This window comes from Limulus polyphemus, unplaced genomic scaffold, assembly GCF_000517525.1.
Source record: "Limulus polyphemus unplaced genomic scaffold, Limulus_polyphemus-2.1.2 Scaffold170, whole genome shotgun sequence".
NCBI classification, from domain to species: domain Eukaryota; kingdom Metazoa; phylum Arthropoda; class Merostomata; order Xiphosura; family Limulidae; genus Limulus; species Limulus polyphemus.
Window position 1 is genome coordinate 431,384 of NW_013665780.1, and position 17,074 is coordinate 448,457.

At 31.8% G+C, this 17,074-nt stretch overlaps 1 protein-coding gene across 3 annotated transcripts in view; it reads left to right on the forward strand.

Annotated features, from left to right (window-relative positions):
• LOC106477853 (KICSTOR complex protein ITFG2-like) overlaps positions 1–16,781 on the forward strand; it is a 47,686-nt gene extending 30,905 nt beyond the window's left edge. For all 3 annotated transcript variants that reach the window (XM_022381512.1, XM_013938384.2, XM_013938377.2), the window contains exons 9-14: positions 1,847–1,980; positions 3,998–4,149; positions 4,735–4,823; positions 9,571–9,688; positions 12,439–12,615; positions 16,480–16,781. In XM_022381512.1, coding sequence (XP_022237220.1) covers positions 1,847–1,980; positions 3,998–4,149; positions 4,735–4,823; positions 9,571–9,688; positions 12,439–12,615; positions 16,480–16,580 — 771 coding nt within the window. In that variant the 3' untranslated portion in view covers positions 16,581–16,781. The remainder of the gene's footprint in view (positions 1–1,846; positions 1,981–3,997; positions 4,150–4,734; positions 4,824–9,570; positions 9,689–12,438; positions 12,616–16,479) is intronic.
• Positions 16,782–17,074: the final 293 nt, after the last annotated feature.

Sequence of the window (17,074 nt, forward strand, 5' to 3'; positions counted from 1 at the left end):
GAATTTAGGGTCTGAAATAACTGTCATGATATCCCATGCAGTGTCTTAACTATATAGAAAGAAGCTAGCAAGGAGCTGGTATATGGTACTGGTATATGCTAGAAGAAATCAATTTAATAGCACTCTACAAATAAACCTTAATAAAAACAGTTGTTCTGTTGTTATGCCACACCCCAAAAGGTGTAGAGAATTGTCAGTAGAGCAGAGAGTTTGCATAAAAGCTTTATGTGATGCTCGTTGAACTCTCTGACGAATTGCTGCAGACTTGTAAATGTTCCACAAACACTGTCAAGTACACCCTAGATCGTGAGACAGGTAAGTTTGAAAATAGGAAATGAAGTGACAGAACACCTAAACTCAATGATACTGATGTTAAGTATCTTCGTTTATGCAGCCTTCTGGACACAAGGAAGACTGCCACTGATCTCAAGCATGAGATAAATGACAGAAAAGTGTCCAGATCTGCAGTATCAAGAAGACTCAACAAGAATATAATATTTGGTTGTGTAGCAGTTAAAAACCTTTACTTTGATCTCCAGATATTGTGAAGAGACTGAAATTTGCTAAAAAGTACAAAACTGGACTGGTGATGATTGGAAAAGGTTGTTATGGATGGATGAGTCCAAGTATGAAATATTTGGTTCAAAGCATAGGTTGCACGTCTGGGGGAAGAAAGGTGAAATATACTTACCTCAATGCAAAGTACCTACCATGAAGCATGGGGGAAGCAGTGTGATGGTTTGGGGGATGTTTTTCTTATGAGGCAACAGGAGATATTTGCAATATAGATGGAATAATGGACCAGCGCAAGTACCATCAGATACTGATCTGTCAGGATATACCCAGTGGTTTGCGTATTATTGGTAAAGGATTCTACGACCAAGAAGATAATGACCCCAAACACTTGTCCAACATATGCAAAAGTTACTTAGCTAAGAAATAAGCTGCTGGAGTCATTCAAGTGATGCACTGGCCCCCATAGAGCCCCAATCTCAACCCATTTCACAGATCTGGGATTTGATAGATCAAAAACTTCACAAATCAAAAGTTACTGTTCAAAGAAAGTTTATGAGAGTGTATTAGAGACATTTGGAGTTAAATCCCAAAGGACACTGATTAAATATGTTGTAACGATGCCTGAAATACTGTCTGCAGTTATTAAAGCAAAAGTGGAACACACACAAAATATTAACTGTTTGCTGAACTCGAGCACTAATTAAAATAATTTTGATGTTTCCATTGTTCTTTGAAAGTAGCCTGAAATCTAATTTTGGGCCTTGTCCTAACACTTTGGTACAGTACTGTAGATGTACATGTAGGCTGCATTACAGGCCTAATAATAATTTGTTTATAATTACCAGCTACTTATCAATTACACTTGTATAACTAGATGGCATATGTTAGTCATAAAAATGCAATTGATATATCATAGAATATTATTTGTAATTTTTATTTTTGGGTTAAAACAATAATAATAGTACATGAATGTGCTCTAGTCTGCTCTGGCCCCACTACACCACAGTAAATACCTAGATTGTATGTTAAGATTTCACTTGATGCCTACATTGTTTTCAAAATATCAGAGGGAATTCTAATAGTCAGATAATATTATGTTTTTTTTTTAAAGCTTGTCTTTTATTCTTTATTCATTTTGCGTGAGATTTCTAACAAAGTGAGTAGTGTGAAACTCATTTTAAGTGGCTTTATAATATGCTAACTTAATCACAGGGAAGCTTAAATTAGTTTCGGATAAATATAGGTTGAAATTGTACTTGTAAAGTGCTTCTAGAAAAGTTTTGACTTGTAGCTTGAAATTGAATAAGTAAAGCTTTGAACTATCTCTCAGATAGGTGGTATTTCTATAAATACAACACCAGAAGGAAGCACTTTTCTTCTAGCAGCACAACCTGGTGGTTCATATGTAAAACTAGAATGTTCAGCCTCACTTCTAGACACTGCTGATGAAAATTTAGAGAACAGGTAATTTCTCTGATTATATATAATGATTATTCTTTAATTATATTAAGTACTTTCAACAGTCATCTTCAGGGTAAAAATGAATGTTGCTTTTCTGTAGATATTCTTTAATGTTTGTATAATAAAGAACCAATTATAATAAGAGCAAAAAATAATAATTTAGTAGATTTTCTGATTAAAGAAATAAATATTTATCTTAAGATTTTAAATGCCATGTTACTTAGGATCGATCTTCACTATGTTCGCTGCCATAACATATTGCTCTTTAACTTACATTTTGATTACAAGTGAAACATAGTTATGTTGAACTCGTAATGTGGCTTAATGTATGATTATGTAATACTGTAACCTTTCATCTGATTAAAACTTTTAACTTGAAACATTTTGCTAACAGGATGTAATTACATTAAAATGCTATCAGTTAAATTGTGTGGTTTGGGAATTTGTTATCATGTTGCATATGGTGCAAGAGCTATTAAAATCCATCTTTATCTTAAACTTGTTTAATATTCTTGAAAGATTTTTTTCAAGACATACTATATTATGAAGTATCTATCTTCTTTCCTTCGTTATAATTATCTCATTCAAGAAATATGACCATGTGATGGATGTAGACAAAATTAGTAGGCAAAGATGTGTGTGAAAACAGAAAAAAAATCTCAAGAAGTCATTTCAATCCAAAGCCCTTACTTGCAGCTCACCAGTTGGCATAAACTGTATTAAAGACCAATAAACTCTTGGCAACATGTTGATATTATTGTCAGACATAAAGGGATATCGTTAAGCAAAATGTTTTGTATTTGAGGCAATATGGGAAATGTCATGAGATGCACCTTTGTAATTCAGGTGCTGGAGAATAATGGGTGATAAAACATTTCTTAGTTGTTCAATTGTGCTCACTCCTTTAACATAAAATTAAAACAATTTTACTTCTAATACTGTAAATTAAAGAAATGAATTATCAAAAATAAAAGTTATTATGTGGCATTATATTTAGTAAGACTAATATTTTTTTAAGTCTCTTTTAAAGGCCCTAAATGTGTTTCCAGTAAGAAGAATATAACGTAATCTTATGCATCTATCTTTTTGTGATGTGATATTACACAAACCACAATTTTGTAATCATGCTTTGCTGGCTTAAGGAATTACGTAACGTAATAATCAATAACTTATTGTTTTATTCCTATAATGTTGCCTTACAAATTTAATTAACTTGAATTAATTGTCTTCAATGTTAAATTTAAAAAACTACTTGTTTATTACTACAAATTTCATTAACTTGAATTAATTGTCTTCAATGTTAAATTTAAAAACTACTTGTTTATTACTAGGCTTTAAGATATTATATGAAATAATGTCTAAGCATTGTTCTTGTACAGTTGCCTATCAAAGATATAAATGGAATTGAATACTTATAATTACTAAAACTTTTAGTATGGTGAAAAGATGGTGTAATATCATCTAGCCATAGTAAATTTTGAAAATATCTTTTAGTTTATTAAAAGTACTTCACTAAAAATATGATTTTTTGTATGTGAAAGACTTGTAATGTTTACTGAAAGACTGCCAAATTTAATGAAATTTTGTCAAATTAACCCAGCCCTTGTTGAGAGAGTTAATAAAGAGTTGAAGGTAGCTAATCTTGTTTCATAAGTTTGGAAATGTGCATTTAGACATTTAGTGAAATGATAATACAAAAGTACTCTTAATGCCACTACCTGTATAGATGTTGGGGAAACAAAAAATTGTTGCATTTTTTGTATTGCTAGCTGTTAGTTTTATTTGTGCAAATGTTAGTTTTATTGGATGCTTGCACATTTTACTTGATTACAAGGTATTTGTTAGATATTTATTACAACATTAAAATCAGTTATATCATTTAATCATATAGGAAACTTATTTTTTATTTTGTTATTGTCAGTATATTCACTAAAATGTGCATGCATAACTTATAGACTGTGATATTTATTCCATAAGAATATTAATTAAACAATGTTTAAAATATATAAATCTTGTTCAGTTCTATAGCATCAAAACTAACTCCTGAATGCCATCCTCTGGCTTCCTGTCGTACACAAAATCCAAGCATCTCTTGTGAAATAATTGGTGGAGTTTGTGGCACCCGTGACGGCCAACATGTGACATCTCTTCTATCTATTGCTACCCTTGATGGTAAAAAGAAGCATATTTTATTGCTTATTTTGAATGTGTTAAAAATGAAATGATTTTTGAGCTTTTTGTTTAAATTTGTTGTGGGAAATAATAGCAATTGAGAAACTTTATACTTGCATAATTTTTAATTTCACAGACTTCTCATATCTCAATTTGGAGATATGTAAATCAGTCTTGGGGAAACATTTAGCATTGTACCCTCTTAAATGAAACACAATTCTTCATCTGTATGATTTTATTGAATATTTTCTGTTTGTGTTTCATATTGTTGTACAGTGTAGAAATTGTTTCATATTGTTGAACAGCATAAGAATTATTAGTTCATATTGTTTAACATTAACAATTATTAGTTCATATTGTTTAACATTAACAATTATTAGTTCATATTGTTTAACATTAACAATTATTAGTTCATATTGTTTAACAGTAACAATTATTAGTACATATTGTTGAACAGTGTAAAAATTATTGTGTTTCATGTTGTTATACAGTGAAGAAATTATTGTTTCATATTGTTCATGGTTGTGAAGGGAAAAACTAGAGAAAAAAAAAATAACTTCAGTTTTCTCTATGCTTATTCATTAGGTACGCTGATGCTGGTGGACCAAGATGAAATTTTGTGGGCATTGCAGGTTGACCACCAGTTGTTTTGTCTAACTAAACTAGATATTATTGTAAGTTCTTTTTTATTTATTTTTGTTAAATTTTCAATATCAAAACCTTTTTTTTAGATCTTTCCCAAGGGATGGGTGTTCAGGTTACTCATAAATCAACTTTCGAAATTTAATTAACATAATATAGGTCTAATTCTTTTTCAACAATATCCACTGAAAAATATTCCAGGATTAATATTTTAACTTTGTATATTGATTATATAGCTTATTTCCTAAAATTTTAAAAATCTTTTTAAATTTTTCTTAGCATGTCATTATCCCTATTTTATCCAACACCCCTTGATAAAGTACGAAATTAAATGTAAATTACTCTATAAAATCGTTATTGCTCAAGCAAACCATAATTTTTATAGTCATCAATTTTGTTTGGTTACAGAGCTATTAAACAGAAAATCAGACCCCTCCAGCCACACCCACCTGTCACATTCTCTCGTTCGCAATTCGTTGATAATTCTCACTTACATCGCATTATATATTACTTATAACCAATAGAAACTCAAGGTTTTCATCTGTCAAATGACATATTGTATAACATTGTGTTTTTAACAGTATATCATCAATTTCACTCACACTACAAGATTTATTTTCGTGGGAAAATTTATGACTAACTCAGATAAATTTGTAACGGCTCTTGTCACATAGTTAGAAAGCCAGAATAGTTTTGAGAAGTAAGGCAATTTGTCTATTTTTTGCATGTTAGTAGTCTATATTCTTTGGTGCATTATTTAATTAAATAAAAATTGTTAAGTGCATTACTATAATTACTACAAGAAATCAGGCTTAAGTGTCCTCAACAATCGAGGGAAAGAAAAAGAAGATTGGGTAAGTACTTTATTTCTTGTTTTTCATATTTATTCTTTATTTATTATTATAACAATAACTAAAACCATAAAAATACGGATCTTTTTAATTTATTTAAGACTATATTAGGTAAAATAAGTAATAATAATATAATTAAAATGATTCACAAGGCATACACGCATGGGTAATGTAATTTGAGAGCATAACGTGATCTGCATGTTCCCCGAGTGATTTACAAACTTATAATGGTGTGGATAGTAGTTAGAGACAGTTCAAAGGCAATAAAACAATAAAATTTAATTATAAATAGGTGTTTAGTGTTATGAACGTAGAGCTACTTAGGATAAAAACGAATGTGTTTCATGTTACAGTTTGAAGTCATTCTAGAAAGAAAAAAGGGTAATTTTGGTTTATTTTGATTTTTTCTGGTGGTTACTAGGTCGTTCAAATTGATAGGGTAGAGAGAATAACAGATAAACTATAAAGTTTTACTGAAAAAAAACGTTTGAAATGCATTTAGGAGGTTTCAGGGATTACACAAAGGAAATTTGAAATTTTTGAGATGAAGAAAAGTATTTTTAACTTTAACATGAAAATTACTTTGCACATGGTCTATTCAGAACAAATACTTAATATATTAATGGACAAATCTTTATTTTGTTTTATTTAAAATACTTCACTAAAAATAAGATTTTTTGTATGTGAAAGACTTGTAATATTAACTGAAAGACTGCCAAATTTCGTGAATATTTGAATATATTGAGAGTTATAAGTATTAAATCTATAAAGACTTTAAACAAGTACAAAAAGTTTACATGGTCGGTCAGATTGACCGAGTCTGTATTGAGAGAGTTAAGGAGTTAATTTGCTGAAAGCCATAGATAAGTAATATGTTCAATGTGACTGATTGTTAGGTATGACTGACTTAGTGGCAGTTTATTTAGTCATAAAGGTGTTAGTGTGAATCCAAAACATAGGTTGACAGCTTAGTAACATATTCATGTGATAGTGGACCCAGTTATACAACTGTTTATTGGTACAATCATATCATACTTTATCCTGGTACAGGACTATACTCAGTGTCATGCTGTCAGAATTGTGAACTAGCTTGAATAAGAAATCATGGATTTGCCAAATAGAAGACCCAATATGAACTTTATAGAGCACCAGTGTTATCTCATTCAATACCATGTATAACATTCCCTTTAACCATCACATGTTCAGCAACTTTGACCATTTACACCTATACAGAAATGAGAGATAGCTCCTTAACATCATACACCAACTGATCATTAGTATATGCCCTGCAGATATAGAGATTAGATCAGTGCCAGATAGGGCCATATCTGTTACTGAGTAGGTCTTAAGGGTATTCAAGTTTCTTGAGTTGTAACTGGCGGAATATTATCAACAAAACTGATTCCAATATGATAACTTACCTCTTCTCACATAATAGCTTTTCTTGACAACTACATCCATGTGTCACAACTGCATTGTAGCTTGCAAGTGAGCATGTGACAACCCTTCAACAATAGGAGTGTGACACATCCTCCTTATGTAGTGACTCCTTCTATACTGTAGAACCCAATTTTTTCTTTTTGATCTGGCACACTCAAGTGCAGACGTATTTTAATTTTGCTAATTTTACTTCATTGTTTTTTTTATTTTGCCTAATTTATTTAACAAATGACTTAGTTGTTTGTACATTCTGCATCATTCCATGATAATTTGTGGATTGAATTTGTTTTATCCACTCAACTTACTTTTAGTTGAATTCTCAAAATAGTAGGATAGGGATTGTGTCTACCAGTTCTGAGCTCTTCCATTGGGGCTGGCTGGCTTCAGCTCCCTACATTTTTTTTTCATTGGATGGTCAGGGTCTTTACCCATCTTCTCTATTCCTGGGGCTTTCGTTTCCAACATTACGTGAAGGACTGACTGATTCTAGCCACTTCACATTCAGTTTGTTCTTCAAGAAGCTGCATGGGTAGGTTGGCTGATCAAGTTGAAGTCCTTCTTCTCCCCCACTCAATACATTGTTCATCTCAGGGTATTTTTCAATTCTTGTCTCAGCCAGGATAAACCTTTTCCTCTTTGTCTGCAATCTATGGAGCTTCTGGTTTTGACTGTTTCCTCTTTCCTTCTCCCATTCCATGAGAGGTGGTTCTATCTCTTTTGAAATTGATTGAGATTGAGAAAGTTCTTAATAATTTAGAGTTAAAGTTCCATTATAGTCAAAGTCCTTAAAAGTTGAATTCTTAATCTTGAATCTTTATCAATTTGTTCAAAATCTTTAGAAAAACTCTAATCCTTACATCTTGGCTAGACTTGAATCTCACACAAAAGTTAACACTACCTTTGAGAGCTACATAATTTCTCTAAAACAGAAAATTAGCCAAATCTGAAAAACAAGGAACTTGTGAAGGCAACACAAATCTCTCTCAAAAGCTGTAAAAAAAACACAAGAAAACAGTAATATATATATATATATATATATAGACACACTCTCTCTTACTTTCTAGGTGCATATGCTACCTACATGACTGAAGTCCACTCTCTGATCAACAAAGGGATTTCAAAGCCCCCAAAACATCATCTTGTTTACTATGAGAAATAATCAGTCACTATTTGCAACATGTCTTGCATGCTAAAGTAATCCTTTTTAATGAGGAACACAGTGATGTATTTCATGATGTGTATAACTGGTTTGGAACTGTAACAGTGCTGCTAATGCAGTTACTTAAGAAGCAGCCCTAGTCGCATAAGAAGGATCATTTTTTTTTATAAATAACAGAAAAGACATGCTATGTTATTTACCTGAATAATAATAATGGAGTGTGCAATATTCAAGTTTAAAAAGCATTAATTAAAATGTTAGAGGAATTGCATATGCCTTTTGTTTAGGTGTTCTTAATATCAATTAAAGTTCAGATATATATAGAAAATGATTGACGAGAACAGTATAAATATTGGTAAACATTGTACAAAATTGTGTGATATATGATAACAAATATTTTCAGATCGTATTGTAACTTAAGTAAGTTTTATAGTGAAATATTTGTAATATTTATAATGAGGTTGAGTCTAAAAACTTCCCGATGGTCTGTTTTTTGCTGTTGGGGTGATGACACTTTCAAAATGTTTTAATATTTATTAAACTTTTTGTTTAGCATTGAATGTACTGACACTGCGATTATATAAATGATGTTAACTTTGGATAAAAAAGTTTTTTAATACATTCACTCTATGTCTATTGTTAATAAACAAAACATATGAACAGTAAGAGGCAATTTTGTCCTTCAGGTCTATGCTTGCCCACCAACTCTGGAGAAAAAAAATATTTAAACCCATACTTTATTTTCCAGAAATTCACCGATTCTCCTCTTAAGCTCCTTTAAAGTGCTGGCCTCCACTACTGCTAACAACTCAGTCCATAAGTGTATCACCTTATTAGAAGAATCAAACTGTCTCAACTAGAGACAATCTTAAGCTTGTGTATTCTCATCTTATTATCTTCAGGATAAAACATAATGAAATCAAAAGCCTATATTCTATTGATTCCCTGTGTAATAATATAAACTTCAATAAGATAACCTGTTTTCCTTCTTTTCAAGAGAAAATAAGATATTTTATTTTTACAAGATAACCTTTCCATCCTTAGAGTTATCCTAAAAGGTTTCCTCTTAAGCCTTTCCAGTAAATCAATATAAGACATTTTTGAAAGTACATACCATAAAATTGGCTGCAACAATCAATAGTTTAATATTTATTAAGAAATATTTAACTATTACGACATTCAGTTTTGAAATACTTAGGAACTTGTAATGTAAATGGTAGGAAGCTCACTTTTTTGTTTTCAATGTCTGCAATATAACTCATATTTGTAATATTATACCTTAATCAAGAAATTAAGACTTGGAAATATTTTTCAATGTATTTATTCTAGAGAGATGGAAAAGAAGAAATCATTGCCTGTGCCTGGGATGGACAAACATACATAGTTAATCAAGATTGTCAATCAGTCAGATTCCATTTTGAAGAACCAGTTTGCACTTTTACAGCAGGTATGAGTATTTTGTAGAAGAATAAGATGCTTGCTTTAGATATGGGTGTGCAAAAAAGAATTATATCTGTAGGTGAATTGTGTTTGATAAACAAGTGCTAAAAACAGGATCACTGTGTACAGTTATAGCAGATACATATCTTTAGTAAAACAATTCTTAATCAAAATTATATTTCTCAACACAGATTTCTTGAAAAGTCCTTGCTGGAGAATGCATAAGTAGTAGTAAAACAAATAATATGAATTACTGAGAAGAGTATTCTTATGAAATGTTAAGCTTATTCAGACAAAAGGAAAGTACAAACCTTGAAATATTATTTGACTTTGATTTTTACAGTGTTGCTTATTCCGAAATGCACTTACCTCCTCTCACACTTTAGCTTTATCCCAACGAAGGTTTCTCTTTGCCCATCTAAGCGTTGGTATGAATTATACCTTACTTGCTCCAGTCTTTATACCCCACAATATCGGCCATAGTGATTTTAATCTCGTGACTCTCTTCATCTATGACAATGCGCCCTCTATACCAGATTAATATAAAAACTCCCCCGTTATTACTTCTTATACACTTTTTCTCGATGGCAGAAATTATGACGATAGTCTTACTTGATTACTGTGGGTTTCTCTTCAGCGTTATTACCATGTTTTTCAACACATTCATTTGGTTTCTTTTAGACCTGTTCTTGGAACGATGTTCCAGAGACTGTACAATAGGTGAACCACATTCCTGTTTTTGAAAAGCAAGCTGATACCAATTTATTCAACTGAGGGGTCAGAATGGATAGACAAAATCCCCTTTAGCTTTAATCATGATTGTCCAGTAGTGTATTTGTGTCTATCTTATAATTGTGTACCACCTAGAATGCGCACAACACCCCATCTCAACAGAGCTCATTGGTATCAGGAAAATGATTAATTGGTCGTGGGACTCCCCAATGCAACTATCCTTCCCCATTTCTCCTAGTGGAGCATGGGCTTCTTTACCACTCCTGTTTTTCAGTCGCTTGAGTGGTAGACAAGGGTTATTCCTCCTGAGTGATGCTTGCTCATTATTTCACTCAAGGAGAAGAGGGCAAAGCCAGGTGCCCTCCTATTGATAATCCTGAATGGTTTTTCCAGTTGTATGGTAAGAGAAGGACCAGCTTACATGGGAGCCTTCTAGTAATTCTGGTTCAGAGTGACCCTGCTATCTGGTTGGGTTGTGCATGGCCCCTCTTGATGGTCATTCTGTATTTCAATGATCGTGGAAGATGACCTAGACTCCTTGTAATTCTGCACGAGAAGTGTCACTTCCTGTGTCATTGGTTGAACTTTGTTTGTTCTGCATTACTCCTTGTATTTCTGGGGGCAAGAGATGTTGTCTTGCTTCTCAGGTTGGGGAGTTAGGAGTTAGGTTTGTAATCTCAGGCCAGATGATATCTGTTTTCTTCAGGTTGGGTGAGGTGTGAATGGCCCTGTAATTCTGACTTCAGTTTGTTGCATTCTGTGCTTCTTTAGGTTGGGGGAAGGGCTTGTCCATTTGGGTGATGCTTGCCTTCCTTTCATAATTCCAGTGGCTCGCATGCAACATTCTATAACTTTCAGGTTGGGTGCCTGGACCCGTAATTCTGAGTTCGGTTTGTTGCATTTTGTACTTCTTCAGGCTGGGGTGATGGTTTATCCACTTTTGTGTTGCTTGTTTTCTCTTTCTAATTTTGGTGACTCGGGTGCAATATTCTGTAACTTTCAGTTTGGTTTCCTTAATATCATATTACTATAATACAATGATATCACACTGCTGTCCACATGCCCTAGCCACTACAGCTTGGATTTAGCTTTGGGTCCACAGCTCTATAACTCCAATGACGAGACGTGGGATGTTGTCTGCTCAGTTGGGACCTGGACAACTCCTGTGAGCTTGTACAATATTTCCAGACCAGATGTGTCTGGTATTGCAGGGAGAACCAATTTTGGAATAGATGTCCCTCATTTTATGTTTCCTCTTGCAATGTTACGGTTTTGACACTGGCCATTAGTACTTTAGATTTCACATTATTCGAGTGAAGATCATACCTGTTCAGGAACTAGTGCAGACCCTGGTAGTGTGCTATACTATATCTCATTTTGCACACCTTTTTTTTCTGTGCATATGCTTTCTGTATGTATTTTGCCATTGCTGGCACCTCCACCTTGTCAGTGTAGGATTCTAGCTAAAGTGTGAGAAGACGTGTGTTTCAGAAGTTTACATTTTCCTATACCAAAAATGTATTTCCGGTAATACTTACCTCCCTCACACTATCCTGCCCATCCTCTCCGCAATGGCTGGTGTTTGGGTCTGATAATATTGCCAGTCTCAAAATAGTGAATAAGAAGTAATAGCGGGGAGATTATATACAGATCCGGTATTATAAAGACTGAAGCAAGATATAATTCATACCAATGCTAAGATGGGCTGAGACGAGAAACTTTCACTGGGGTAAAGCTAAAGTGTGAGTGGAGGTAAGTATTATTGGAAATACATTTTTGATATAGGAAAATGTAAACTTTTAACCATTGATGTGCTTTCACATTGCAATTCTATTGAAGATAATCACAATAATTTTTGGAAAGTTTTTTGAAGGTAAACTTGAAATGTCCATTCAAAATAAATGTTTTTATACCATTTTAATATGATTGATATATAAATTATTAGTGTAATATATGTTAATGTAAATGCAAAGTAATGTACAAGAAACAGTTATGCTTTACTTTCTTACGTTCTTTCATTATTAGGATATTACAGTATATCTTTAAACCAGACAGTTCCATGTTTTGTGTATGCAACATTCAGTAACAGATTGTATCTGTATCATGGTGTTCAGTTGCCTGCTATAAGAACCACAAATTTATTTGAAGTTATGAAACAAGATCCTGAACAAGAAACAATGTTAAACTTACTTGATATTGACAGTAAGTGCTCTGATGTTTTTACAACTTTTTAAGCATACTTGAATTAAAAAAATTCTAATATTTATTGTTTTTCGATACTTATTTCAAGCAAACTGTGTGAAAAAGTAAATGTTGTACAAAGATATTATTGAATTGTTTGGCCTGAACAAGAACAGTTTATCTGGGCTTTACTACCAAATGTGATTTTGTTTATAACACTCGTAATAAGAATAACATGTCCTGAAAACTCAGTAAAATCTATTTCAGTTTCATAAATACATACGAGGTTGTGTATGTATTGTTTTTTTTTAAACCCACTCAGGATTATCAACTCTTTTGTTTATGTTAAATGGCATGCATGTTATTCAAATATGCTAATAAATGCACATATGTTAAATATACAACTGTATAGTTTTACTTGTACTAGTTTAATTTTAATTGTCATCAAAGATAAAAGAAATTTAATTTTTCCTGACTTTTAAACTACTGTTTTGAATAGTTCAGCCTGGGATTATCTCTATGCTGTCATTCAAACTATGAAGAAAACAATTGATATTTTTATATGGGCTTAGTATGTAATTCATTTTATGTTAAGGGTATTGAAAACTAGTGTTTTGAATAGTTCAGCCTGGGATTATCTCTATGCTGTCATTCAAACTATGAAGAAAACAATTGATATTTTTATATGGGCTTAGTATGTAATTCATTTTATGTTAAGGGTATTGAAAATAGATTTTACATCTTCAAAATAACTTTAGTACATATCAAGTTATTTTAGTTATTTGACACATATTTGTAAATTGTCTGAAAATATATTTATCTAACTAGCACTGTATATGATAGTGATCTTAAAGTTTGTATCTTCATTAACTTAGCTTAACATGCGAACAATATCTACTAATAACTGGTTTATCTGAATGCCAAACCTGTGGTTTGATTAGAGCTTATCTCAATCATGTTCAAATAAAATAAACCTTACCAAAAGTTGAAACTGAATTTATAAAACAAAATTAAAAATTACTGAACACTTTGTATTAATCGTGTAATTCCTTCAGTAGAGATATTTATATATACACACATAAATACAGCCTGCCAGTAAGTAGATACCCCAAAAATACAAATTGGCTATCTCCATATTTTCATATGCAAATAATCCTGATGTTTAGATACAGGTATAGCTTTGTAGGAATCACAGAATACAAATAGTCATGTCACAAACGGAAGGATTCCAAGAGTTATTTGTTTTTAAATGTTCACAAGGTTGAATGATGGGAGGATGTTCAAAGTCAGCGAAGAATTGCCAGATCTTTTAATTCTCTTCCTATCCATAGTTAATAGGGTGAAAATATAGTCTAGTAAGTTCACAAAACAACAATTTCTGTATGGCCCAGGCATCCAAAACCAATAGAATGGACTTGTTATGCTGTGAAGGAGGTTACCCACATCAAATGGCTGCTACTGTTGCAAGATAGGTGCAAATACACTGCAATACCATCAGAAGTTGTCTTTGTATGATGGGCTGTAGTAGTAGAGTGGGTAAATAGTGGGCATCGTGGATGCCATAACACCCTCTTACTTTTTGAGTCTGTAATTTTCTTTAATGGGTCCAAACTTGTACAATTCTTGGTGAGTAATGCATCTGGATTTGGAATCTATCCTCGAGGAACCTTCGTTGAACCATCTTCAACCTACAACAAAATACAACCGTATTTCTGTCATGGTTTAGGTGCCATTTTGGCCACTTGATAATCAGAACTTTTGGTATCTGAAGGGAGGGTCACAGCTGTTTGATGCATCAAAATTCTCAATCAAGACATTATGCCTATCTACACCAATGACCAGTTTACCAGACAAAGCAATTTTTATGCAAGTTGGAACTTATATACATCAGCTTCAGGCACAAAACTATGACTTGAAGGTCAGGATATTATCACTGTCTTATGGCCAGGCAAATTACTGGATATGAATACTATCAAGCACGTGTAGTATCTTTGACCTTCCCCTTTGAAAAAATCACAAACAAATAACTTTTAGAGCACAATCTTCCGAGTCCTTTGCCAGGACTGGGGTGCAATCACACTGGTCCAGATTTCAAATCTTGTAAATCTGATGTTTAACTATGTTTCTGATTTAAACATTGCAAAGAGTAGATACATCAAATATCAGTGGTAACTTTTTACCATTTGTGTTAAGAGTGGTATCTATATACATATTTGTAGGCTGTGTTTGCTTGAAACATTTTTTCTTACACTTAAAATTTCTTTGTGGTATAAGTTAATGCCTTTCAAATATAACGAGCATTCATTCTTCTGCTCGTTAGACATATAAAAAAGCTTATTCATAAATTACAAGTTTTTATCAAGTTAGCTTTTATTTTTTTAGAAATTAATGATAATTCTAATTAAGTTAGGTAAAGTTTGTTTGTTTTAATTATGCACAAAGCTACACAAGGGCTATCTGTGCTCTGCCCACCACGGGTATCAAAATCCAGTTTCTAGCATTGTAAGTCCGCAGACATACCGCTGTGCCACTGGAGGTCAACTTATGCAGCATAATTTATTTGTTTATTGAATGAAAAGCAGTTTTATTTCTGGACTTTTTCTGTTTTCATATGAATGCTAATAAGTGCAAGTCTTTGCTGTTGAAATATATTTTAGTTAGACTTTATGCTTGTAAATTATAACATTATTGGTGCTTAAAAGATTTCATTTTTATATCAGATATTTTTAATTTAATTAAATTGAGTTAATAATATATTAAAGTACTTTTGCAAATAAATTACCACTAATAACAAGAAAATACATTATTTTACATTCAACAATATTTGCTTTTGAATATTAATTATTGTTTTAAGCTATATTTTTAATGTTGTAATTTGTTTCTTTGCTTTAATAGTTATTGCCTAGAAAGCTCTAAAAATATTGATGTCAGATTTTCTAGTAAATTCAAATGTAGATTATGAATATGAGGTTGCAATGAATAATAAAGAAAATAGAGAATTATTTTAGCCAATAAAGTAAAACAGTCGGTTGTTTTCATTGCAGTCTGAGGTTCCATTTTTATTGAAATATTTAGATCCGTTTTAACTATCATGCACACTGAGTTATTTTGTACAAGCAAGTTTATTTTCATGCTAGTTAATACAGTTAGTTCTGTAAACATGGCACATAAGTTAACACTGTTCTAGCTTGTAATTTATTATTGTTACATGGACTGTTATAGTGTTATAATGTGATATTGAAAGTTGAGATGGTGAATGATTTTAACTTACCAAACTCACATTCGTAAAACTAATTACCGAAGTTATATGGTGTTGTATTGTAATGGTATGCAAGTTCAAAAGTAAAGAGGAACAAAAAATTTGTATTTTGCCTAGACTTACCTGCTATTTCTTTGGTTTTTGTTGAGGATTATATGTTATATATATAGAAGAAAACTATGAGCTGCTATTTTTTGGGGCTAAGTTTTAAGTCAGATATATATATTGACTAACTAGAATTATTAGCTTATTTGTACGTTTTTTTTTATAAACATACACTACAAATCGGTTGTGTTGACAGTATTAATAATTCCATGATCTTATTAGTCAATTTTTAAATAGCCAGTTTCATAATAGCGATGAGAGTCTTTTTTTTTACTCTTCTGGAAATTTCTGTAATGTTACTGTAATGATCAAAGGAAAATAAACGTTTATGTTACATAACAATTATAATATTTAAAATTTGTGTCTAAACTATTTTTTTTCAGCCATTGTTTTTATTTACATTATATATCATTTACAGCAATGTTTTTAATTAATGCAGTGTTTGTATTCAAATAGTTAAATTTAATTCCATTGTGAAGTCAAATATGGATCTCCACTTATCCCTTATTATGTTGTTGCAGAAACCAATATTTCTTCTCAGCAAGCATTGTATCATTGGTGTCTGTATGGTGAACCTACAGAGTTAAACACTGAAGTGAAGGAAGAAGGAAACATTACCTGAAGAGAGATCATTAGCATTATTATGATAGGATTAGTTTTTTATCCTATGTTTTTCAGATACATGTTGAAACTGTTATTTTGTGATTATGTATCTTAAGGTATACTAGTGTCAATATACAACATTTTGATTTCTTTCATTTCAACTGATTTAATAAAGCAGAGTAAATCGTTTAAAAATAAAGAAATGTATATAGAGATTGAAGAACTTGTGCTTCTTTTTTCCTACATTATATTTTAAACTCCACAGTCACAAACTACATTAGTGTTCTATATTGTGGGTAAATACACCATAATCTAAATATATAACAAAACCATATATTTTGCGACATAACCTGACTGGCACTGTAAATGACAGCCCGTGTTGACACCAAAACACATTATAAGGTAGTAAGTATCATTTACATCTTAGTTAATTCCAAACGTCTAAAATTTGAGGGTTAAGTAGGGAGGGTTTATTAAATTTTAATAATCATTACATGAGAGTACTTTCATGTT